A 26,002-nucleotide genomic window follows, 5' to 3' on the forward strand; every position below is an offset into this window, starting at 1 on the left:
AGGTGGATGGGGAAGGTCCGTGGGAGCTGGGAAGACTTCATCACTCCACAGGCTGCTGCTCCCCAGGGTGCTGCTGTGCCCCGGGTCCCCAGAGAGCAGCGCCGACCGAGCTGGAGCTGCAGCCTCAATCCACCCACAGGCAAGCCCCAGGCCCGGACCTCACACAGAGACCCTGCAGCCTTAATCCCCACAGGCAAGTCCCAGCCCCGGACCTCACACAGAGACCCTGCAGCCCCAGCCCCCACAGGCAAGCAGCCCTGCACAGAGGGGCCCAAGGGGGGGGGGGTGGGGGTTGAGCCGGCGGGGCGCTGCGGGCGGGGTGCTGAGGGATCCAGGGGCCGGTGGATCGGAAGAGCCCCGCTGAGGAGCTGTTAGTGTCGGGCGGCGGCAGCAGCTGGAGGTCGGGGGCTACGGAGGCCGCGGGGGACGCGGCAAGTGCGGCCGCTGGAGAGGCCACGACGGCCGCAGGAGAGGCGGCAAGTCAGGTGGCAGCGGAGGGGAGCAGAGGCTGCGACGGCGGAGGGCATCCGGAGCGACGGAGAAGAAGATGGCGGCGGCATCGTGTCGGAGCTGCAGAGCATCAAAGATGGCGGCGCCCAAGGAGAAGCCTCGTGGAATCCTCCTGCATCAAAGATGGTGCCTTAAAAAGGAAATGCACCCGGGAGTCTTAAAAGGGCCTTACAAAGAGGTGGTCCCCACAAAGGACTTCTGTTTGGCAGAGCGAGTCTAAAATGAGTTATGTTAATGTGAGATAGTGAATTTATAATAAGAATTACTCTTTTTTATGCTGAATGGCCACTGTATTTGTGTGAAATAATGGATGAAATACAATTAATGATAACGGCTAACAAGGAAATCAAGGTTCCGCTACCAGTCAATAACCAGTTAATGTACCAGATAAAATGTACCATACTAACGCACTGTCTATGCCCACCTGCCTTCCGTTGGACAAGTGTGATGTTATGTAATGATGTGTGTATCGTTGTCCTGCGTCCAGGTGGAGGGGGGGAGGTGATGGTGATGTTATGTAATGATGTGTGTATCGTCCCAGTACCTTAAATGTATTGTAAGTACTATGCCACACCACAGAGGGCGCTGCGGTGGGAAACCCTGGTAGTACCTGTAACAAATGCTATATAAGGCTGACCACCACACCTGGGAGGCACTCTGGAGCTGAACAATAAAGGATGAAGGTCACAGCAGTTAGACTTACACCAGACCGTGTGGAGTCGGTGATTTGTGTGCTACATACACCACACCACCCACATCCCACATACAAATATAAAAAAGGTCTTCAGACTGACGCCCACTGTCTAAATTTCTAAGTGAACGATAGACATCCATGCTTAAGCTAGATTTGTTTATTTATTGTTAACAGAAAGAAAATAAGCCAGACATACAATGATTATCCTAGATGTAAACAGATGCATTTTCCTAATCACAATGATGAAATTGAAAGCATTCTATATAAAGTAATAATGTTTTAGTAAAACAATATAAATCAGCAGAAGCTTTGTGATTTCCTTTATTCACTTCAGTGAAAAATCTTGTAACAGAACTTCTGTTCCCTGAATTGCAAACCTAGGATGAGTTATATGCTGTTAACATTAAATCCTTGGTATTGCAGTCTTCTCGCTTGCCTTTCTTCTGACATCTAAACTACTTAAGAAATCAAAATGAATAATAAAAAAACATTTCATAATGTGTCCATTTTATATGAAAAGTGCATCCACACTTAGTAAAATCAGGACCAAAAGAAAACAAATACAAAGATCACACCCACAGTAAGTAAAGCAAGCTTTGCCGTCGCTGTGGAAACTGAAAATTTGTAGCCATAAGTGCTCTTACAAGTTGTGTAAATCTGAGTTATCGGTTCACAGTCCAAAAAAGTGAATTCCATTGTTCAATAGGGAATGAGCAATTTCCAGCCTCCTAACAACTAAGTCCCTCTAATCTGCAAACTTTCAGTCTCTCTTGCCGTATAAAAATTAAAAAATCCTAAAGCAAAGCAGCTCAAAGGAAAAGTACATTCAATATAAAGTACTTCTAGCTAGTTCATATTTAAAATTCCAAACTTGGAAGAAATAATCGCAGTTTAAATCTTTTTATAGCATGTGATTACATCTAAGATTGCGGGTTTAAGTCCCACTCTAGGAGTGCAGTACATAGTCTTGGTTCAGACTTCAGTGCAGTACTGAAAGAAAAGGCTTTCTCAGGGAAACCTGCGATGGGTAATAAATGCAGCCTTGCCACCATCGCCCACATCCTGAATGTGGCTCAAGATGTGGTTCTTGTACCCTTCAGTGCAGCGTCAACCTGAAAATAAATACATCCACTGTCAGTCATCATTGATAACATAATCTGGACATCGGGTGGGTGTTAACTATTGGTGCTGCAGGGAGCCTCGCCAACGGGCAGAGCAAATTGAAAATTTGTGCATGCACGACCTACAATTTTTCATCATTTGCGCTGACAGTGGGCGAAGCTCTCTGCCATTGTACAAATCTCACAATTTATGGGTGAATTCATATTGTTTTCTTATTGAGTGAGCAAAACTGTCTTCAATGTAACATGGATAATATGGGTAAAAATCTAGACTCATAATTGCCTGCTTATATAGAAAATGTAGGAAACAGAAATATTTAAAAAATCTTACTGCACTACAATTCCATTATTATCCACAAGTTAAAAAGATCGACAGTTAACATTATAATTTTCCTATTATTTGTTTATATGTTTTACACAACACACTTATTCCTCATCGTAAAACATTGCCCATGCTTCATAAATTTGAAGATGAGCAGATAATTGCTCCTGTGGCTTTGAGAATACCACTTTCTAACCTGCTTCAGGTGGCACCTCATTAACACAGGAGAATGGAGGTCCCATGAAGGAGGAACTACAAGATTTTGCCCCTCCATCAATCGGCAAATTGCTTATGAATGCTGGCTCCACACTTGTAACTTGACAATGAGAAGCAAATGAGGAACAACTATCAAAATGGCTTGAGCCACTTGCTGACTCCTTCAGACAAATTGCACAATTGCTCTGCCAATAATGAAAATCGGCCTCATGACCTCCAGACAACATCTCTGTCGAACAACCCAACTGAATTCCATCTAGTGAGTCTCCATTATAGCAGTGGATCTTTGCAAAATTACTCCCTAGATTTAGAGCCTCCTTCACTTTCCCTATGAATTTCGGATTGAGTTTTAAAAATGTATTCTTTTGATGTGAGCATCTCTGATAAGGCCGATATTTATTACCCACCTGTAGTCATCCTTGAGAAGAACATAAGAAATAGGAGCAGGAGTAGGCAATTTGGCTCCTCGAGCTTGCTCTGCCATTCAATATGATCATTGCTGATCTGATCTTGGCCTCAACTCCACTTTCCTGGCTGTTCCCCATAACCCTTGACTCCCCTTTAGTTCAAAAATCTGTCCATCTCCACCTTGAATATATTCAATGACTCAGCCTCCAAAGCTTACTGGGGTAGAGAATTCCAAAGATTCACGACCCCACGAGAAGGTGGCTCACAGATGCTGAAAGTCATCAAACAAAGATGATAGTATTTTTAAATACCATGAAACAATAACTCAATATATATATTTTACTTGCAGCAAATATGACCTCAGAGGTGCCATCATCATCATCATCATAGGCAGTCCCTCGGAATCGAGAAGATTTGCTTCCATTCCTGAAGTGAATTCTTTGGTGGCTGAACAGTCCAATACGAGAGCGACAGACTCTGTCACAGGTGGGACAGATAGTCGTTGAGGTAAGGGGTGGGTGGGACAGGTTTGCCGCACACTCTTTCCGCTGGCTGCGCTTGATTTCTGCATGTTCTCGGCGTTGAGACTCGAGGTGCTCGGCGCCTCTCGGATGCACTTCCTCCACTTAGGGCGGTCTTTGGCCAGGGACCCCCAGGTGTCAGTGGGGATGTTGCACTTTATCAGGGAGGCTTTGAGGGTGTCCTTGTAACGTTTCCTCTGCCCACCTTTGGCTCATTTGCCGTGAAGGAGCTCCGACTAGAGCACTTGCTTTGGGAGTCTCGTATCTGGCATGCGGACTACATGGCCTGCCCAGCGGAGCTGATCGAGTGCGGTCAGTGCTTCAATGCTGGGGATGTTAGTCGGAATGATGTTGGTGTGCCTGTCCTCCCAGGTGATTTGTAGGATCTTGCAGAGACATCGCTGGTGATTTTTCTCCAACAACTTGAGGTGCCTACTGTACATGGTCGATGTCTCTGAGCCATACAAGAGGGCAGGTATTACTACAGCCCTGTAGACCATGAGCTTTGTGGTAGTTTTGAGGGCCTGGTCTTCAAACACTCTTTTCCTCAGGTGGCCGAAGGCTGCACTGGCGCACTGGAGGCAGTGTTGGATCTCGTCGTTGATGCCTGCTCTTGTTGATAGGAGGCTCCCGAGATATGGGAAGTGGTCCACGTTGTCCAGGGCTGCACCGTGGATCTTGATGACTGGGGCACAGTGCTGTGCGGTGAGGACAGGCTGGTGGAGGACCTTTGTCTTACGGATGTATGCATATTGTGAATACCAACCAGCAGGAAAGCTTAACATTTGACATCTACGTTGTCAGAAACCTCCATCCTGGAAGGATATGTTGATGGGGTTTGATGTAATAGGGTGGGAAGAGGCTCATGTGGAACATAAATAACTGCATGGACCCATTGGGCTGAATGGCCTCTTCCTCTTCTGTACATTATATGTAATTCTATAGTCTTGCTCACAGTGACAGCAAAAAATCCTCCAAACTTAAATGAAAATTCCACTGCCTTAGTAGTATTTTTGAGGCTGTACATTGGGTTATGATGTTTTAGCAATCAGCCATTATTCAACAAGTTTCCCGCTGGAATGGAACTAAACTACAGAACCAGTGGGAACCTGTTCAACCTTCGTTGTTTCCAGGCCAGGTCCAAGACTACCCCAACCTCTGTCATCGAGCTACTGTATGCGGATGACGCCTGCGTCTGCGCACATACAGAGGCTGAACTCCAGGACATAGTCAACGTATTCACTGATGCGTATGAAAGCATGGGCCTTACGCTAAACATCCGTAAGACAAAGGTCCTCTGCCAACCTGTCCTCGCCCCACAGCACTGCCCCCCCAGTCATCAAGATCCACAGCCCGGCCCTGGACAACATGGACCACTTCCCATACCTCGGGAGATTCTTAGCAACAACAGCAGACACTGACGACTCCAGTGCGCCAGTGCAGCCTTCGGCCGCCTGAGGAAAAGCGTGTTCGAAGATCAGACCCTCAAATTTGCCACTAAGCTCATGGTCTACAGGGCTGTAGTAATACCCGCCCTCCTGTATGGCTCAGAGACATGGATCATGTACAGTAGACACCTCAAGTCACTGGAGAAGTACCACCAACGATGTCTCCGTAAGATCCTACAAATCCCCTGGGAGGACAGATGCACCAACATTAGCGTCCTCGACCAGGCCAACATCCCCAGCATTGAAGCAATGACCACACTTGATCAACTCCGCTGGGCAGGCCACATTGTTCACATGCCAGACACAAGACTCCCAAAGCAAGCGCTCTACTCGGAACGCCTTCATAGCAAATGAGCCAAAGGTGGGCAGAGGAAACGTTACAAGGACACCCTCAAAGCCTCCTTGATAAAGTGCAACATCCCCACTGACACCTGGGAGTCCCTGGCCAATGATCGCCCTAAGTGGAGGAAGTGCATCCGTGAGGGCGCTGAGCACCTTGAGTCTCATCTCCGAGAGCATGCAGAAATCAAGCGCAGGCAGCAAAAAGAGTGTGCAGCAAACCTGTCCCACCCACCCTTTCCCTCAACGACTATCTGTCCCATCTGTGATAGGGACTGTGGTTCTCGTATTGGACTGTTTAGACATCTAAGGACACATTTTTAGAGTTGAAGCAAGTCTTCCTCGATTCTGAGGGACTGCCTATGATGATGATGATTACATTCCAAAACCCGCCTACTACTATAATAAAAGCAATTCCTTGCCACAGTCACAGAGAAATATTCACAGAATCACAATTACTATCATTACTCTTCTGTGCTTTTAAAAATAAAACAATAGTATCTCTGCACTATGTTTTAAAAATTGTTCTATTTACTTTGAAAAAAGTAACGTTAGGGACAAAAAAAGTCTGAAAAATGTTAACCTAAACTTAAAAGGAAGCACTCATCAAAATATGATTTAACACTTTACTTTTTAAAATGGGTCAATTTCCTTATCTGCCAGAAGGCCTGTGAAATCAGGCTTCTGCTCTGCACTGGCGATCTATGATATCATCATGAGCAGCAACCCAGAGCAGCTCAATGGGAAACAACAGGAGGCCACAATTTCAGACCAGCCTGACAGCCGATCCAGGTCCGCAAGCTGCGGAAAATCACACTTCCTGCTGTGGTGTGGGTAAGAAAACTGACACTTGGGAAAAAAAAAGTCTAACCAATTTTAATATAATTTTTTCCTCAAATATACATTTTGGGAGCACTTTCACCTCTTCTCTTTTAAATTAGAACTTGTTCAGAACTGGGAAATAACATGGGAGTTTTTATGGCTTCAAGTGCCAAAGAATGCATTACAGTATTAAGAATTATACTACTGCAGGATTTGTTTTCAATTATTCTGAGTACAATAAGGTAAAAATGAAAAATCAATAAGGAATGAGGTAATGTTGTCAGTTTTTTTTCTTTTTACATTTCTACCCTTTATCCCTGCTCTCTATTACTTGACCTGGGTTATGGTTCCAAATATTGCAACCTTTCAGTACCTTACTCAAGTGATCATTCTTGATGTTTGAACCTGAATCATGTGGAGCTGAAAAAAATCAGCCTTTCCGACACACTCTTGCCGTAACTCAGGTGGGAATGTGCCAAAGGGCCAAAAATTAAGTACGGGTCAGGGCCTTAGATTAGAGGTCCTGTCAGGCATGTACAGCGCAGTACTTCCGACCGCCCTTACAAGACCAGTGGCATAGGAGAGGGGTCTTGGACATCCGGCGAGGGAGATCCCATGCCCGTGGCCTCTTAGTAATAGAGCGAATCACAGCTAGTTATCTGGTTGAAACAAGGCCGACTAAATAATGTGAGGTTGACCTGGAGTCCAGGTCTGAATTGTGGCCTGGACATTTGAACAGTGAGTATACGAGGCCGAGGAGGCAGTTACTACCACTTTCTGGGGAGGGGGCAACACTCTTCCGCTGCAGTATGCAGCCTCTGGGGCAGGTGGGTCCCTGCTAGCAGCATTTAAATCAACGGGTCATAACTTGGCAGGGTCAGCGGCACAGATCCTTGATGGGAGCATCCTGTCGCTTACACAAGGCTGCATATCCTGGATTTTGGGGATGGTTCGCTATAGGGTCATTGGAGGCCTTCCTAATCCTATCTTTGCCTGAAATCGACACATGCACATCCAACAGGGGATGTTGATTAGTGATCGATTTTTCTCTTCCCTCACCTAGAAATAACGAGGACAATTGTGGTACCTCACTCGCACCTTGGCTAAAATTTGCCTTCAGCACAAACCAAGAATCAAACCTGGAACCTAATGATTTGCATTGCACAATGCACTCAGTGAATTTATATACTGGAGCATAGGGTAACCCCATGCTCATTATTTTTATGGTGCGGATTTTGCGGTAGGAATAAATTGGATAGCAACTTCTGGCATCCCCAAATGCGCAGATAAATGTGGAAATTATGAAGTTGCATTCCAAGTTGCCCATCTCCTCTAGAAGGTGCGCTACACCAGTGCCACGCCGAGAGATTCGGCATTAAAGTACAGGAAAGGTGTGAAGTTGCGATATTTATCCACTAGTTACCCACGAAGCATGCCAGAAAAAGTTAGGGCTGGTGCATTCAGGTGCAAGTGAATTTTTAACGGCATGATAATTACTGTCAAACAAGCTCTCTGGTTCTGGAAATTTACTTTTACAAGTGTGGAATCTTACTCCTTCAGAACTTATCGTTGGAGATTTCAAAAAAATAAAAAAAATATATAATTTTTAATGTTTTCTTTCTGTCGCTTTTATTTCTCTCATATAATCACATCTTTCTTTCCCTCCTTTTATTTTGCTTTCTCTACATGTTTTTACATTGAATTAAATATTCTAATTTATGCTTCCTGATTTAGACTCTGCGAGGTGAATTTTAACCCCTAAAAATAGGTGGGATGTAAACACTTAACAACCTCAAACCCGCCCACTTTCGGGTTCAACAATGGCGGGATGGGTAGATTTTATCTCCATTTTAAAGTTAACTAGTTACCTGACCGGCCTGGGTTTCCCGGGCCTTGGAAACGTGGCAGCTAATGGGAGGCGAGGACTGCTGCGAGGAGGTAAGTGGCTTTCCAGCACTACTTGTGGGTCAGGAGGAGCATGAGTGTTCATTCCACCCTCCCCCAAGCTAACCTGCTTCCCTCCCTGCGATTTGAATCCCCCCTTGCCGTGATCGGACCCCCCCAATCACCGACCCCCCCCACCAAATCAGTCCTCAATATGTCTCTGATCCCCGCGATCACCCACTGACCCTACAAACCATCCCCCCAACCCCCTGCGATCTCTAAGCAGGAAATCTACCTACTCCTGAGCTGCGGCCTTTGCTGCAGCATTCCCTGCCCGACAAGGAGCCAAGCCTGTCAATCAATTTTGAAAAAGCACGCACGCAGTGGAGTCAAAATTCCAGTGTTCGAACTCCTTCCCTTCGGCTTGGAAATCTCTGTCCAGTAAATATTGGGACCTGCAAATCTCTGTAAGGATTCTTCAGTCTGATTGGTTGAAGAGATATGCTGTTGTTTTCTCTTTTCACACATGCCCTACATTCTCTATAGAGGGTGCCGCGCCGAAACGGATCTCTAATAATTGTTAGTTGCCATGCAAAAGCTGTCCGCAAAATCCGTGCCAGTATTTTATTTTGGGCTTACCCAAGTAAGAGATGTTAGTATTGTGGAACAGAATATTTTCCCCATTGTCAACATCATACATGAAAGGGCAATTGTAACACAGGCCAGCTGTAGAATAAAGCTCCTCCTACTTTGCTCCAACATTGAGGTTATTTCCAAGCTGGACTAGTATAAATGTTTCTACTTCATACTCCAGCTATCATTCGAACCAAAATTCTTCTCTCTTTTGGCACTGTAACTTCTAGCATTTCATTATATCGGTTGAATTACTAAAGAAGTAACTAATATCAATAGCTGGCATTGATATAGCTTCTTTAACATCGAAAATTGCCTCTTTACATTTTACAGAGGCACAATTGGACAAAAATCAACAGTGAGCCAAAGAAGGAGATATTAGGAGGGCTGATAAAATTTTGCTCAAAGAAGTAAGTTATAAGGAAGGTCTTAAAGGAGGGGGAAGTGGAGGGGTTTAGAGAAGGAATTCTAGAGCATAAGACCTAGGTGGCTGAAAACATGGCCATTGGGATTTGTAGTTTGAAATTAGATGCCTGTTGCTCCCTGAGCTGGAGTGAAAGTTTGTATTTTTTTTAATTATTCGTTCTGGGATGTGGGAGTCGCTGGCAAAGCCAGCATTTATTGCCCATCCCTAATTGCCCTTGAGAAGGTGGCAGTGAGCTGCCTTCATGAACCGCTGCAATCCATGTGGTGAAGTTACTCCCACAGTGCTGTTTGGGAGGGAGTTCCAGGATTTTGATCCAGCGATGAAGGAAAGGTGAGATATTTTCAAGTGAGGATGGTGTGTTACTTGGAGGGGAACTTGCAGGTGATGGTGCTCTCTTGCGCCTGCTGCCCTTGTGCTTCTAGGTGGTAGAAGTCATGGGTTTGCGAGGTGATACCAAAGAAGCCATGGTGAGTTACTGCAGTGCATCTTATAGATGGTACACACTGCAGCCATGGTATGCCAGTGTTGGAGGGAATGAATGTTAAAGGTGGTGGATGGGTTGCCAATCAAGCGGGCTGCTTTGTCCTGGATGGTTGAGCTTTTTGAGTGTTGTTGGAGCTGCACTCATCCAGACAAGTGGAGAGTATTCCATCACACTCCTGACTTGTGCCTTGAGATGGTGGAAATGCTTTGTGGAGTCAGGAGGTGAGACACTCGCCACAGAATACCCAGCCTCTGACCTGCTATTGCAGCCACAATATTTACGTGGCTGGTTCAGTTAAGTTTCTGGTCAATGGTGACCCCCAGTATGTTGATGGTGGGGAATTCGGCAATGGTAATGCAGTTTACTATCATGGAGAGGTGTTTAGACTCTTACTTGTTGGAGATGGTGGCACGAATGTTACTTGCCACTTATCAGCCCAAACCTGAACGTCCTCCAGGTCTTGCTGCATGTGGGCATGGACTGCTTCATTTTCTGAGGATTTGCAAATGGAACTGAACACTGTGCATTAATTAGCAAACATCCCCACTTCTACCCTTATGATGGAGGGGAGGTCATTGATGAAGCAGCTGAAGATTGTTGGGCCTAGGACACTGCCCTGAGGAACTCCTGCAGCGATGTCCTGGGGCTGTGATGATGTGACCTCCAACAATCACAACCATCTTCCTTTGTGCTTGGTATGACTCCAGCCAGTGGAGAGTTTTCCCCTGATTCCCATTGACGAACAGCCATTTCATACAACCCCTCTTCTTTAAAGATCTTTCTGTTCTGCTGCACATTTACAAATGCTTTATTTACAGTTCACTTTCTGGTAATTTTCAAAACATTCATTGGCTGCTTTCCTGTCAACATAAACACAGTACATGTTCTGTTCAAAACAGAAAATTCCGCCAGGCCCACTCAGCTCCAGACCTCATTACAATCTTGGTCTAAACATGGACAGAAGAGCTGAATTCCAGAGCTGAGGTGAGAGTGACTGCCCTTGACATCAAGGCAGCATTTGACCGAGTGTGGCATCAAGGGGCACTAGCACAAAGGAAGATGGTTGTGGTTGTTGGAGGTCAATAAATTCAGCCCCAGGACATCGCTGCAAGAGTTCCTCAGGGCAATGTCCTAGGCCCAACCATCTTCAGCAGCTTCATCAATGACCTTCCCTCCATCATAAGGTCAGAAGTGGGGATGTTTGCTGATGATTGCAGTGTTCAGTGCCATTCGCAACTCCTCAGATAATGAAGCAATCCATACCCACAGGAAGCAAGATCTGGAGGACATTTAGGCTTGGGCTGATAAGTGGCAAGTAACATTCACACCACACAAGTGCCAGGCAATGACTATCTGCAACCAGAGAGAATCTAACCACCACCCCTTGACATTCAACAGCATTATCATCATGGAATCCCCCACCATCAACATGCTGGGGGTCACCATTGACCGGAAACTTAATTGGACCAGCCACATAAATACTACAAAAGCAGGTCAGAGGCTGGGTATTCTGCAGCGAGTGTCTCACCTCCTGACTCCCCAAAGACTTTCCACCATCTACAAGGCACAAGTCAGGAGTGTGATGGAATACTTCCCACTTGGCTGGATGAGTGCATCTCCACATCATTCAAGAAGCTCGACACCATCCAAGACAATGCAGCCTGTTTTGGCACCCCTTCCACCACCTTAAACATTCACTCCCTCTACCACCAGCACACCGTGGCTGCAGTAGGAACACCACCACCTCCAGGTTCCCCTCTAAGTCACACACTATCCTGACTTGGAAATACATCGGCGTTCCTTCATTGTCGCTGAGTCAAAATCCTGGAATTCCAGGGCAATTAGGGATGGGCAATAAATGCTGGTCTTAACAGCGATGCCTACATCCCAGGAACGAAAAAGAAGGGAAATAACAAGCCTCTTCAAAAACCCAAGCAAACCTCTCTGTCATATTAAGAACTCCCTTCCACATACAGCTTATCTTTAATGTGCAACATAAACGGGTGGAAATAATGCTGAGTGAGATTTCTGCCCAAAGATTTGGAAATCCTTCAATACTACTACAAGCCCTCATTAGCAAGTAGGATGCAAACTTAACTAAGCTCTCGCTCAGTTAAGCTGCTAAAGGGATCAAGGGGTATGGAGAGAAAGTAGGAAAGGGGTACCGAGGTGAGCGATCAGCCATGATCTTATTGAATGGTGGTGCAGACTCGAAGGGCCGAATGGCCTACTCCTACTATTTTCTATGTTTCTAAGCAAGCATTCACTAGTAAATGAGGAAAGATGTCTAATTAAAGGATTAAGCCCAATCAGAAAATGAATGGGGTCGAATAACATCGCTGGATGTTGGTTTTCCCAGTTAGTACTCACCCAGCTCATGATAGTAAGAGTGTTCCTACCAAGTGGAAATTTTAGCTCCAAATATGAAATTCTAACATACCATTTTGATCATATTGCTGAAGTCAGACTTTAATTTTATGTTTTGCTCAATTTCATTTATTTTGAATTCATTTTGCAGAGATGTGGTCACCAGCTGCCATATTCTTGGCTTTGGATTCTTGCCCTGAGTTTTAATCTTTCCTCTGAAGGACTTCCATCTAAAATGAAAGAAAATTTGATAGTTAGCATGTTTTACATAACGAAAGGAGAGCATTATAAAACACAAATGGGTGGAAAATTGCGGTCGGAGGTTTCCTTCATACGAACGCCTCCAACCCTCCAAAAATCTACGGAAGTACCTGGTGGTCCCGGAGGAATGTAGAGATCCCAGTTGGAGGCCTAGATTCGCTGCGCAGCGCATGGGGCGATGCCTTTCAGGTACGTACGTACAAGCTGGAGTCACGTGAGCCTGGACCACCAATCACTATGCAGTATTCTCATTGATAAAATGGGAGCTGTTTGTATGGACTCCCATTACTATCAATGAGAAAACCTCTAAAACACCGAAACATAGCATAATAAATAAATAAAACACCTCACATATTTAACATTAATTAAAATTAAATGATTTTGGGTGGGGTGGAGTCTATATGTTGTGATACACAAGGTATCGCAATTGTGTGGGACAGACTCAATTTATTGTTCGTATTCCATCGAGGAATTAATTGAAGCCTTGTATTGCCATGTGACTGGATACTTAAAGTTCAGCCTCTAGCAGTAGGAGCAGCTGATATTTGACTAAATGATGGCTTTCCCAAGGTACAGAAGGAATCATTGAGTGCATGAATATAATCATTAATCTATAGCATACCTAAATTAGAAGTCCTATTGTTACATAAATGTGGAAATAAGAGTGAAATCCACACAAGAAAATACTAAACATCATTGCAGTATGCATTGCCCCAGGATTACATATTCCCGAGGGGGAAGGAGGGTAGACTCCATGGGGCCAATTTTCCACGCTGCCGATTTGTGGCACAGTTGTAGAGGCACCCAGAAAAAGTTGCAAGTTTTGTCGGAATAAACTTTCATTTTGGAGCGGCGCAGATTGTCCTTAAGCTCTGTAGGTGGAGCTTAAGGTCTGTGCGAAAAACTGAGGTTGCCAGGGTAATGAGGGACGCTGAATTTATCCTGTAGTGTCATTGCTGATTTTTCTCTCCCTAAGAACTTCCATTTTCATTACAGGTGTAAGCATTCCAAGAGCCTAATTTTTAAAAATTGATTTGTCTCTTTGTAAACTCAACCATGACCCCATGATGTGAATATAATATAGAGGATGTAACGGGCCAGAAAGATATGGCAGAAAGACTGGTTGTGACATCTCAAAAACATCCCAGAGGTTCTCTTAATTACACCTGTAGTGCACTAATGTACCTAATAGTTTTCCTCAGTGGCTTATATAAATTTACAGTTAGAGTCATCGGTGCTGCTGCTATTCCGGGCCGAAAGGCCCCCCGTCCCCGGTGCCGTGTCTTCAGCTCCGCTAGAACAATAGCATCTTCTCTGCGCTGATTTTCTTAAGTTCAGGTAAGGTCTTTCAGAACGGTGCACTGCGCCGTTTTTGAAAAAATCCTAGTTGGCCAAACTCACTTAAATGGCCAGAAATGGCGCAGCCGGCATCCCCTGTGACGTCAAAAAATCGTGAACTAAAAAAAAATCAGCCGTAAGTAGTTTGGGATGGCGCAGAAACTTTGGCGAAACTTGCAGATTTTAGTCTGCTCAAAAAAAAACAGCGTACGCCAAAAAAAATGGCGCAGAATGGTGGCAAAAATTCAGACCAAAATTTCCGCAGTCACCAAGAATGGCATCTTTAAACGAAAAAGGGGAAAAAGCATTCAACCCCTTTTTGGGGAAAAGAAGAAAATATGACCCTAAATTACATAATTTAGTTACACCGACATTATCTATGCTTCAGCATTATGAGCCATAGATGACATCCTCCCACCCGGCCCCCCAAATCCACTTTTCTCCCATGGATATAAATTGTAGGCTGAACTTTTTATTTCACTATTCACATACAGGAAAACCTTTTGTCACACGTAATTTTCGAGAGAGGAGCTTTAATCCCAAATATTCCACATAATATTTATAATTACTTGGTGGCGAACATTACTCTAATATTTAAACTTAGTATATAAAGACTTTGATCAAAAATAATATAATAGATTGATTTTAGCTTCACATTGCCAATTAGAAATTAGTATAACCGCTATTCCTTACCAGCAGAGGTTCTTACACATTTGTATCATTTTTAAATGGCAATAATGAAGAGGTCAGCAATCTGGATTTTCCAGCCATCGTTTCAATGCCTGGAGAATCGGAAGTGCACAAACTGAATGTGCTAACCTCCGTGCCTCATTCTCCAATCTGTGCTGCAATCATGTGAGACTCTATGCTGAGAGTAGAGCTTTCCTCTGAAAATCTGGTAATGTAAGAGACGGTTGAAGGCTGTGATTGGGGATTTGTAAGTTTATAAGATGGATGAGATAAGGTGCGCAAAATGGCCGTCCTCATCAGTATTTACCTTGTGATTCTGGATTCTTACCTCTTTTCATGAAGGTCAAATTCAAGCTTGGACTCAAAAATTCCAAATGCTTTTGTTACAGTCGATTTAAGGTCTTTGGACACCTAAGTAAACAATAAGATGTAGGTTTCCAATAAAAGTATATTCTACACAACAAAACTACTCAGAACTTTAACAAAAGCAAAATACTACGGATGCTGGAAAACCGAAATAAAAACAAAGTATTGGAAATGCTCAGCAGGTCAGGCAACATCTGTGCAGAAAGAAAGAAAGTTAACATTTTCAAAAAGTCATCGACCTGAAATGTTCACTCTGTTTCTCTCTCCACAAATGCTGCCTGACCTGCTGAGTATTCCAGCACTTTCTGTATTTACTCAGAGTCTTTCCCCAACCAACATCCATATCACCTGACTGACACTCAAACTCTTCCTGTCAGGGAATCTGAAATGAAAATGTCAGCTGATATTCTGAACCAGTAGAAAAGGAATAATTTCAGTCAGCCTAACCTCAGTGGTGGAAAAATTATTGGAAAAAGTCCTGAAGGACAGGATAAATCTTCACTTAGAAAGACACGGATTAATCGAGGACAGTCAGCATGGATTTGTTAAGGGAAGGTCGTGTCTGACTAACTTGATTGAATTTTTCGAGGAGGTAACCAGAAGGGTCGATGAAGGCAAAGCGTATGATGTAGTGTATATGGATTTTAGCAAAGCTTTTGATAAGGTCCCACATGGCAAAGTAAAAGCCCATGGGATCCAGGGCAAAGTGGCAAGTTGGATCCAACATTGGCTCAGAGGCAGAAAGCAAAGGGTAATAGGTGTTTTTGCGACTGGAAGGATGTTTCCAGTGGGGTTCTGCAGGGCTCAGTACTGGGTCCCTTGCTTTTTGTGATATATATCAATGATCTAGACTTGAATATTGGGGTTATGATGAAGAAGTTTGCAGATGATACTAAAATCGGCTGTGTGGTTGATAATGAAGAAAGCTGCGCACTGCAGGAAGATATCAATCAACTGGTCAGGTGGGCAGAAGAGTGGCAAATGGAATTTAATTCAGAGAAGTCTGAGGTAATGCATTTGGGGAGGGCTAACAAGGAAAGGGAATACACATTAAATGGTAGGATACTGAGAAGTGTAGAGGAACAAAGGGACCTTGGAGTGCATGTCCACAGATCCCTGAAAGTGGCAGGCCAGGTAGATAAGGTGGTTAAGAAGGCACACGGAATGCTTGCCTTTATTAGCCGAGGCATAGAATACAAGAGCAGGGGGGGTTATGCTTGAACTGTATAAATCACTGGTTAGCCACAGCTTGAGTACTGTGTGCAGTTCTGGTCACCGCATTAAAGGAAAGACGTGATTGCACTGGAGAGGGTACAGAGGAGATTTACGAGGATGTTGCCGGGAGTGGAGAATATGATCTATGAGGACAGATTAGATAGGCTGGATTTGTTTTCCTTGGAACAGAAGAGGCTGAGGGAGACCTCTTTGAGGTATATAAAATTATGAGGGGCATAGAAACATAGAAACATAGAAAATAGGTGCAGGAGTAGGCCATTCGGCCCTTCTAGCCTGCACCGCCATTCAATGAGTTCATGGCTGAACATTCAACTTCAGTACCCCATTCCTGCTTTCTCGCCATACCCCTTGATCCCCCTAGCAGTAAGGACCTCATCTAACTCCTTTTTGAATATATTTAGTGAATTGGCCTCAACAACTTTCTGTGGTAGAGAATTCCACAGGTTCACCACTCTCTGGGTGAAGAAGTTCCTCTGCATCTCGGTCCTAAATGGCTTACCCCTTATCCTAGATATACTGGATAGAAAGGGCCTATTTCCCTTAGCAGAGGGATCAACAACCAGGGGGCATAAATTTAAAGTAATTGGTCGAAGGTTTAGAGGGGATTTGAGGAGAAATTTCTTCACACAGAGGGTTGTGGGGATCTGTAACTCGCTGCCTGAAAGGGTGGTAGAAGCAGAAACCCTCACCACATTTAAAAAGTACTCGGATGTGCACTTAAAGTGCTGTAACCTGCAGGGTTACAGACATCGAGCTGGAAAGTGGGATTAGGCTGGATAACCTCTTGTTGGCTGGCACAGACACGATGGGCCGAAATGGCCTCCTTCTGTGCTGTAAACTTCTATGATTCTATGATTATTCTATGATTTGCAGGGTTGTGAGAAAAGAATGGGACAAATTGGATTGCTCTTTCAAAGAGCCAGCTCAGACACGATGACCCTGTGCTATATTACTCTATGAAAAAAATTTGTGATGGAATATATCAATTTAGGTGGTCTGATAAGGTTTTCACTGGTGCAAGTATTTAATCTGACATATTCTTCCAGTTCTACAAATCTGTACTGTCTCCATAACATCGTATGATTGAATTTTCCATGGCGTAGAAAAAAACTTCATGCATGCGTATATGATACTGGAACAACAGAAGTCGAACTGTTGGGCATTCTCTCTTCTTTTGCTAACAGCATCTGGAAATTGGGCAGACACAAAAACTGCCTGCCTCCAAATGAACAAACCCCGGTAGTCTCAATGTGTCGCACATGTCATAACTGGGTCCAGCCGCAAAATCCAACGTGCCCACTTAAATCACACCGCAAATGCACTGCAAACATTGCAGACTTTTGGTCCCAATCACATGCAAGTTCTTTCTTTGTCTCGATATCTGACAGCTATTAGTAATTGCAATCTTTTCCAATGTCTATCAAGCTATTAAAAATAGGAAGGAACTAATAGATGATAACAGAGGTAAACTATGACCAGGGGTGTGCTCTATACTCCCAGGCAATGAAAAAAGCCTTGATCTAGAACTGTGGATGAGATAAGGAAGGTGACTAGTCAGGGTCCAACTACAGTAGTTGGAGGTTTTATCTTACCAGAAATTGACTGGGACAATAATATCTCTACTGATAAGACAGGGAAGGAATTTCGAGAGTTAATGGAAGATTGTTTTTTGACTCAGTTTGTAAAAGAGCAAACAAGGAGAGAAAACATCTAGGATTTGATTAAGAGTAATAGGGATGATCAAATCTCCCACACAAAGGTGGATGAGGCTTTAAGTTCCAATGATCATAAGCAGGATGCATAAATACGGAGATCAGAGAAACATGTTGTAATGTATGCACCTGTGAGAACGCTCACAGGTTTGTAGTGCCTACGGCCATACTGGTCTGGGGGAGCCCGATCTCGGATGCTAAGTAGAGTAAGGCCTGGTTAGTACTTGGGAGGGAGATCGACTAGGAATACATAAGAAATAGGAACAGGAGTAGGCCATACGGCTCCTCGAGCCTGCTCCGCCATTCAATAAGATCATGGCTGAACTGATCATGGATTCAGGCCTGCTCCCCATAACCCCTTATCGTTTAAGAAACTGTCTATTTCTGTCTTAAATTTATTCAATGTCCCAGCTTCCACATCTCTCTGAGGCAGTGAATTCCACAGATTTACAACCCTCTGAGAGAAGAAACTGCAATGAGAGCCCCCATAACTGGGAGCATGTGGTGTTCTCAGAAGCCTTCCTTTAAGAGCCAAAGCCTTCCTTTAAGAGCCAAAGCCTTGCAAGCATCCTGCACCCCCGTCACACTTTAACAACTTTTAAAATTATTTACACCTAGCCACTACTCAAATAAAATGTAAATAAACCAGTACAAAAGCAAAAATCTAAACTTACCTGAAAGTTGCGTGTGTCCCTTTAAGAAGCGCTAGTGGTGGGTGGGGGGGGGGTCCTTCATACAGCTGAACACACATTCAGCTGTGCGTGCTGTGGAGAGGGCCTCAAACGGAGTGGCAACATCCAAAATGGCAGGTTGTACGTCAGTTCAGCATTGCACACTGATCAATGTCATGATCTGACTAATTACCGTATTTGCAGCGAGCACAGGCAACGGTAGCGCTGACAACCTGCCCAAAATGGCAGCTGCCGTGTTCTGTGCTAGAATTGAGCAGAAGCGAGGCGGCTGCTATTTTTTTTTACCTAAACTGGCCTCATCAGCCGGTGCTAAGAGGTCGAATTTCATGGCCAATAAGTCTAAAACAAATGAAAAGGAAGCGAGTAGAGTAATAGTCAGAAATTTTGCATTAGGCACTACAGGTAAAGGGAAAACTGAAAGATGTAAAGTAAATAAATCACGAGCGAGAAATAAGAAACGTGTGAGACAACAACATTAGAGCAGGAGGACAGGTTACGGTGTACAGTACTTTATACAAGTAGAAGGAAAAACTTGAATGAAGTGCAGGCACAAATTCAACTTAGAAAGTAATGGTAGCCATTACTGATATATGGTTAAAATAGTCAGGACTGGGAACTGAATATATACCAGGTTATAAGGTCTACAGGAAGGATAGGAAATCTAGTGGAGATGGAGGAGTAGCATTAGTGAGTAAGGATGGAATTACTTCTATAATAAGAGACGATATAACAAGTGGTAAACAGACAGTGGAGATTTTATGGGTAGAATTAAGAAGTAAAAAAATGATTTAAAACTGTAGTGGAAGTCATGTATAGGCCCTCTGGTAGCAGCTGTGAAGTAGCGCAATGTATTCATAGACAGAGATTTATAGGCAGAGATTAGACAAACATGGAGTAAAGACAGTAGTTTTAATGGGGGGTTTTATCTTTCACATAGATTGGGATAAGCAGACTAGCGCCTGAATTTTGTGAGTGAGTTCAGGGTATGTCCTCGAACCAACAAGGGAGCAGGCTATATTAGATTTAATATTGAGCAATGAACCAGATTTATTTAACAGCCTAACGATGCGAAAAAATTTATCTAATCATGATCATAATATGATTGGGTTCATTGTTGTGTTTGAAAGGAAGTAATGCGAAACAGCTACACAAGATTCTAGATTTAGCTAAGGCTGACTTCAGAGACAAAGACTGTCCACAGTAAATTGGGCAAATCTGTTAATGCGTAAAACGACAGAAAATCATTGGAAGTGTTCAAAATATTATTTCAGGTCGATGACCTTTCATAGAATCATAGATTAGTACAGAACAGAATGAAACCATTCGGCCCATCAAGTTTGCTCCAGCTTTTTCGAAGAGCAATCCAGTTAGTATCACTCACCCGTTCTTTCCCCATATCCCTGCAAATTTTTCTCTTTCAAGTATTTATCCAATTCTCTTTTGAAGGCTACTATTGAATCTGTATCCACCACCCTATCAGGCGTGTATTCCAAAACCTAACCACTGGTTGTGTAAGAAAGTGTTTCCTCATGTTGCCTCTGGATCTTTTGCCAATCACCTTAATTCTGTGCCCTCTCATTATCACTCCTTCAACCATTGAAAACAGGTTCTCTTTATTTAATCTGTCTAAATACTTCATGATTTTAAACACCATTATCTCCTCTTAGCCTTCTCTGCTCCAAGGGGAACATCCCCAACTTCTCTAGACTACCCTGTAACTGTATTCCTGGAACAATTCTAGTAAAGCTCTCCAAAGCCTTCACATCCTTCCTAAAATGTGGTGCCCAGAATTGGACACAATACTCCAGCTGGGGCCAAACTAGTGTTTTATACAAGTTTAGCATAACTTCCTGGCTTTTCGACTCTATGGGGCCGAGATTGCCCCTCGCCCGAAACGGGGCAAATGCATCGCATTTGACTGTCCGTTACCGCCGATCTGGATGCGGTGTTAATAAAATAGAAATTACGCTTTTTTCTGTCCGAAACGGAGCAGTGTTAATTCCCAGTGGTAAGGGCTGCTTTCAGCAGTGTGCCTGCGGAGTGGAGATTGCACCGCAAAATTCCCCTCCTATCCATTTGATGCACACCATCATGCTAACGATGCAGCTCCCTGGCTGCCTTAAAGGGCAGGTTTTGCAGCTGTGTCTTGAGTTCCTCGACCTTTCTTTGCCCAGGATTTCCGCTGCTCTGGAAGCTCAGAGTGCTCTCATGCACTCTGGGCAACAGGGCACGGAGCGTCTTACTGCTGTTGTCTCTGATGGCTTCCAGAGTGTGGCTGCTGTCATGCAGTCTCAGCTAGAGGCTACGTGAGATCTGACTGCTGCCATTGCGGCTGGGGCCACCCCGGTCCACCGGGGACCTAACGGTGCCACCCCACCTCACCGACCTGTGCTCCAGCAGCTTGGTGGAGGAGGTGGGGTGCTGCCCCGGGGGAGCAGCACTGGTTCCCCGGACCAGGATACTGATGTGGGCTCTCCAGTTCACAGCAGCCCTGAGTCGAGACCTGCCACTCCGCAATTGCTGCCAAGTATGGCTTCACCCCAGCCACTTCCGACTGAAGGCGCACAGGAGGATGCGGCACAGTCTGCAGCCAGCCTTCCAGGGCCAGAGCTGGTCGAGGGCGTCTGAGAAGGACATCTGCAGCTTCCTCTGCACACACACAGCAGTCTTCCCAAAGCCGTGAGGCAGTCACAGGGGAGACACTGCGGCGTAGTGTAAGGATAGGTTTGCGTAAGAGGAGTAATAAGGAGTTGGACAAGCGTGATAATGGATTAAGTGAGTGGTTTGGAGACCCATTGTTTGGGTTTTAATAAATATTTAGTGTTTGGAATTTGTGATCAGGTCTCTCATTTCAGTGTGCAGGAATAGTGTGTGAGAGAGCTCACAGGTTGGTCCATGGAAATGGCCAGATGCAGGCTTAAGTGGGCATTGACTTGTGTGAGCCGGGCAGCTATGAGACGGCATTGTGCTTCCCTTGCAAGGTTAGGATGGGGACGCCACCTGCTGCGTAGCTGCACACCCGCATCCTGGTTCTCCTCCTCCTCCGCAGGTGCCACTGCTGCTTCGTCCTCCGATGGCTGAGCCCCCATGATGGCCAGGTTGTGGAGCATGCAACATACCACCACAAATGTGGAGACATGCCCAGGCGAATACTGCAGCACCCCACTCTGAGCAGTCCAGGCAACGGAACCTGTGTTTGAGAATGCCAATAGTGTGTTCGATGATGGTCCTGGTGGCCGTCACACTCTCACTGTACGCGAGTTGCCCATCAGTTCTAGGGTAGCGCAGAGGATTCATGAGCCAAGTGCTCAGTCCGTAGCCCTGGTCACCGAGGAGCCAGCCGCAATCTTCATTGGGACCAGTGAAGAGGCGTGGCACACCGCTCTGGCACAGTATGAAAGAGTCGTGGCTGCTGCCAGGAAACCGGGCATCCACTTGCAGAATCTTGCGGTTGTGGCCGCAAATGAGTTGTACATTGAAGCCCTTGCGGTTTCTGAATTGCTCTTCAGCCTGGTGGGGTGCCCTGAGACCTACGTGGGTGCAGTCAGTTATCCCCTGGGCCCTGCAAGAATGCAATCTGGCGCTCCAATTGCTTCTCTCTGGGGCAGGAGATGTCGTCGGCCCTCCTATACAGAGCACCTGTCACCTCCCGTATCGCTGTGTGGGCTGCAAACTGCGAAATGTTGCAGATGTTCACAGTGGCAGCTTGAAACGAGCCTGTGGCATAAATGTTGAGGGCTACAATGACCTCGATGCCACGCTCAAGGCTGTCCTCACCCATGTCTGTGGCTCCAATTCTGGCTGCAGGAGATTACTGATCTCAGTGACGACGTCCTTCCGGAATTTCAGTCTGCGCAGGCACTGATCATCACTCATATCTGTCTTTGCGAATTGATGGCGGAAGACCCTTCCGCGATATGCCCTCTCACCCCCACTTCTGTGTGGCCGTCTTGCTATTGGCTGCTCCCTGCTGCTGTTCTGCCTCCTCCAACTCTGCAGGCTGCTGCTGCCCAGCATCTAGCTCCGCTGCAAGCTGCCTCCTGGCTGCTCATCCGTTATCTGGTGGTGGGGGGGGGGCGGGGGCGTAACTGACTCTCCTCCTTGGGGGAGGCCCTTGCTAAGGGCCTTCGTGTGGCACCTCTTATTTGCCCTCTGTGGCCATCCCCCTGGCCCTCTCCATACTGGTCCGCAACGGTGCCTGCGGCCCTTGCCCGCTGCCTCTGCAGCTGTTGCCCCCAGCGCAGCCTTCTCCTCTGTGCCTCGGCTTCACGCACAATGCACAGCAGGCGTTGGTCTGTAAGCATTGCCCCCATTTCAAAGCCCTCCACCAACACAGCCTCCCCGAAGTGGCCACCTTGTTCTGCAGGTGGAAGGCGCCTCCAGCACTCGCAAAGCAGCGCACACTGTAGCCTTGCACTGCTAGTCAAAGAATGCAAAAAAGTTGCTGACGCTAAATCCAATCAAATCACCAACCCTTTAAGGCAATCTGGCAGTGTGCATCAGCAACTATGCACCACTCGAAAAAAACAACTCTTGGCACCGCGAGCAGCCAGATGACTTTTGAAGGGCAAAGGGGCTTCCGGCCCAGCACCTCGGCGGTGCGCGCAGTGATGATGCGCTTAGGAGTGCTGTCCATCACCGGCAGGGAAGTGGTGCTAAAACGCATCAGGGCAATAGCGATCTCGGTGGCCATTTAACGTGAACTCGGCGGCCATTGCACTCCGCAGCATGGCCGCCGATTTGAGGTGCTAACAGACTTTAACGAGAGGGGCAATTTCAGCCCCTATGCCTCTACTTATAAAGCCCAGGATCCCATATGCTTTATTAACTGCTTTGTTAATCTGCCCTGCCACCTTCAAAGGTTTGTGCACAAGCACCCCCAGGGTGCTTCTTGCATCCCCTTTAAAATTGTACCATTTAATGTGTATGTTCTCTTCTTATTCTTCCTTCCAAATTGTATCACCTCACACTTCTCTGCATTGAATTTCATCTGCCATGTGTCTGCCCATTCCACCAGCCTGTCGAGGTCTTCTAGAAGTCTATTACTATGTTCCTCACCGTTTACTACACTTTCAAGTTTCGTGTCATCTGCCAATTTTGAAATTGTGCCCTGTACCCTCAAGTCCAATTCATTAATGTATATTAAAAATAGCAGTGGTCCTAGTACTGAACCTTAGAGAACACCAATGTAAACCTCCTATTCACTACAATTCTCTGTTTTCGATCCCTTAGACAATTCTGTATTCTAGCTTGGCAGAGGGATGAGAACCTGAGTGTAGATTCAGAAGGGAGAAAAACAAAGCTGGAAATGGAAGGCAGTAAATACGTAAGTGAGTTTGGAAAGCAGAGAAAACAAAGGCTAGAAAATAGACAACAAAGGAGTTTGACAGTTCTTAGTGGTATATACTTCAAAGCAAGGAGTCCAGTGACTAAGGCAGATGAGCTGAGGGCATAGCTAGACATATGAAAGTATGATATCATAGTTGTTGAAACATGGATGAAAGAAGAGCAGGAATGGCAGCTCAACATTCCTGGTTATAGGGCTTTCAGACAAGTTAGAGAGGGCGATAAAAAAGGAGGGGAGTCGCAATATTGGTTAAAGAAACAATTACAGCTGTTAGCAGGGATGATATGTTAGAAGGATCATCAAATGAGGCTATATGGATTGAACGGGAGAACAAAAAAGAGGCAATTACACTGCTGGGAATGTACCCCCAAATAGCCAGAGGGAGATAGAAGAGCACATATGTAGGCAGATTTCTGAGAAGTGCAAAAACAATAGGGCAGTAATAGTAGGCGATTTCAACTACCCAAATATTAACTGGGATAAAATCAGTGTAATCGGTACAGGGGCGCAGCATTCTTAAAATGAAAAATGCATTCAGGAGAACTTTTTGAGCCAGTATGTAGTAAGCCCAACAAGAGAGGGAGCGGTTCTGGACTTAGGTTTAGGGAATGAGGTGGACAGGTGGAAGCGGGTGTCAGTGAGAGAGCATTTGGTGGTAGTGATCATAATTCAATTAGACATAGCATAGTTATGAAAAAGGACAAAGATAGATCAGGAATAAAAGTTCTCCAATTTTACTAAGCTGAGATGTGATTTAGCAAAAGTGTACTGGAAACAGCTACTTGAAGGTAAATCAGTATCAGCGCAGTCGGGGGCATTCAAGGAGGAGATAGTGAGGGTTCAGAACAAATATGTTCCCACAAAGCAAAGGGGTGGGACTCCCAAATCTAGAACCCACTGGATGTCAAGGGGAACACAAGATAGGATAAGGCAAAAAAGGGAAGCTTATGTGAGATACCGAGAGCTAAATACTGCAGAAAGCCTAGATGAGTATAGAAAGTGCAGGGGTGAAATTAAAAAGGAAATTAGGAAAGCAAAGAGAGAGCATGACAAAATATTGGCAACTTAAATGAAGGAAGGCACAAAGCTGTTTTACAAATACATAAAGAGCAAGAGAATAACTAAAAAAAAGAGTAGCGCATATTAAAGACCAAAAAGGAAGCTTGTGTACGGAGGCAGAAGAAATGGGTCTGGTTCTTAATGAATACTTTGCATCTGCCTTCACAAAAGAGAGGGACAATGCAGACATTGTAGTTGAGGAGGAGTGTGAAATATTAGATGGGATAAACATAGTGAGAGCGAAAGTATTAAGGGGTTTAGCAACTTTGAAAGTAGATAAATCACCAGTCCCGGATGAAATGTATCCCAGGCTGTTAAGAAAAGCAAGGGAGGAAATAGTGGAGGCTCTGACCGTCATTTTTCAATCCTCTTTGGCTAGAGGTGTGGTACTGGAGGACTGCTAACATTGTATCATTGTTTAAAAAGGAAGAAAAGGATAGACCGAGTAATTTCAGGCCAGTCAGCCAAATCTCAGTGGTGGCCAAATTATTGGAAAAAATTCTGAGCGACAATATTAATCGTCATTTACAAAGGCACAGATTAATCAAGGAAAGTCAGCATGGATTTGTTAAAGGAAAGTCATGTCTGACTAACTTGATTGAATATTAGATGGGATAAACATCTTAAGTTGCCAAAAAGTGTGGGGCGGAGCGGTAAGGGAGGTGTTGCACACCTCTCTTAGGGCGCTAGGCCGGCTGAGCATGTGAAAATCCCGAGCTGAGCAGCCAGCCTTGGAGCGCTGTAAGAGGCGCCTGGGGAGAAACAAAAACATTGAAAAAAAACACCAAAAACATTCTCAATAAATAAATCAAGCCACCACAACATAAATCGCAAAAAAAATAAAATCAAAAACAACCACACTTACCTGAGGTCAATAATACTTACCTCACTGCAGTCACTAAAGCTTGGACCACCTGCTTTCAAAAGCGATCCCAGCACGGCGCTCTACACAGCGCTACGGGTTGGGTGGGAGCTAAAAATGGAGCCGGTGTCGCCAGGGGTGGACCAGGGGTGTTGCCTTCCACCCCGCCGAAATTGGCCCCGAAAGTCCCGGCTCGGAGCTGGAAGCTGGCTGCCCACCCAGAAGAGCTTATCACTGCCATTG

The 26,002-nt window shown here is 45.1% G+C and overlaps 1 protein-coding gene across 3 annotated transcripts in view; it reads right to left on the reverse strand.

Annotated features, from left to right (window-relative positions):
• Window positions 1-1,356: 1,356 nt before the first annotated feature.
• LOC139255845 (uncharacterized) overlaps window positions 1,357-26,002 on the reverse strand; it is a 241,400-nt gene continuing 216,754 nt past the window's right edge. For all 3 annotated transcript variants that reach the window (XM_070874020.1, XM_070874019.1, XM_070874018.1), the window contains 3 exons: window positions 14,814-14,896; window positions 12,270-12,426; window positions 1,357-2,316 (listed from right to left, as the gene is read on the reverse strand). In XM_070874020.1, the coding sequence (XP_070730121.1) occupies window positions 2,278-2,316; window positions 12,270-12,426; window positions 14,814-14,896 (279 nt within the window). In that variant the 3' untranslated portion in view covers window positions 1,357-2,277. The remainder of the gene's footprint in view (window positions 2,317-12,269; window positions 12,427-14,813; window positions 14,897-26,002) is intronic.

Source organism: Pristiophorus japonicus, unplaced genomic scaffold (genome assembly GCF_044704955.1).
Source record: "Pristiophorus japonicus isolate sPriJap1 unplaced genomic scaffold, sPriJap1.hap1 HAP1_SCAFFOLD_641, whole genome shotgun sequence".
NCBI classification, from domain to species: domain Eukaryota; kingdom Metazoa; phylum Chordata; class Chondrichthyes; family Pristiophoridae; genus Pristiophorus; species Pristiophorus japonicus.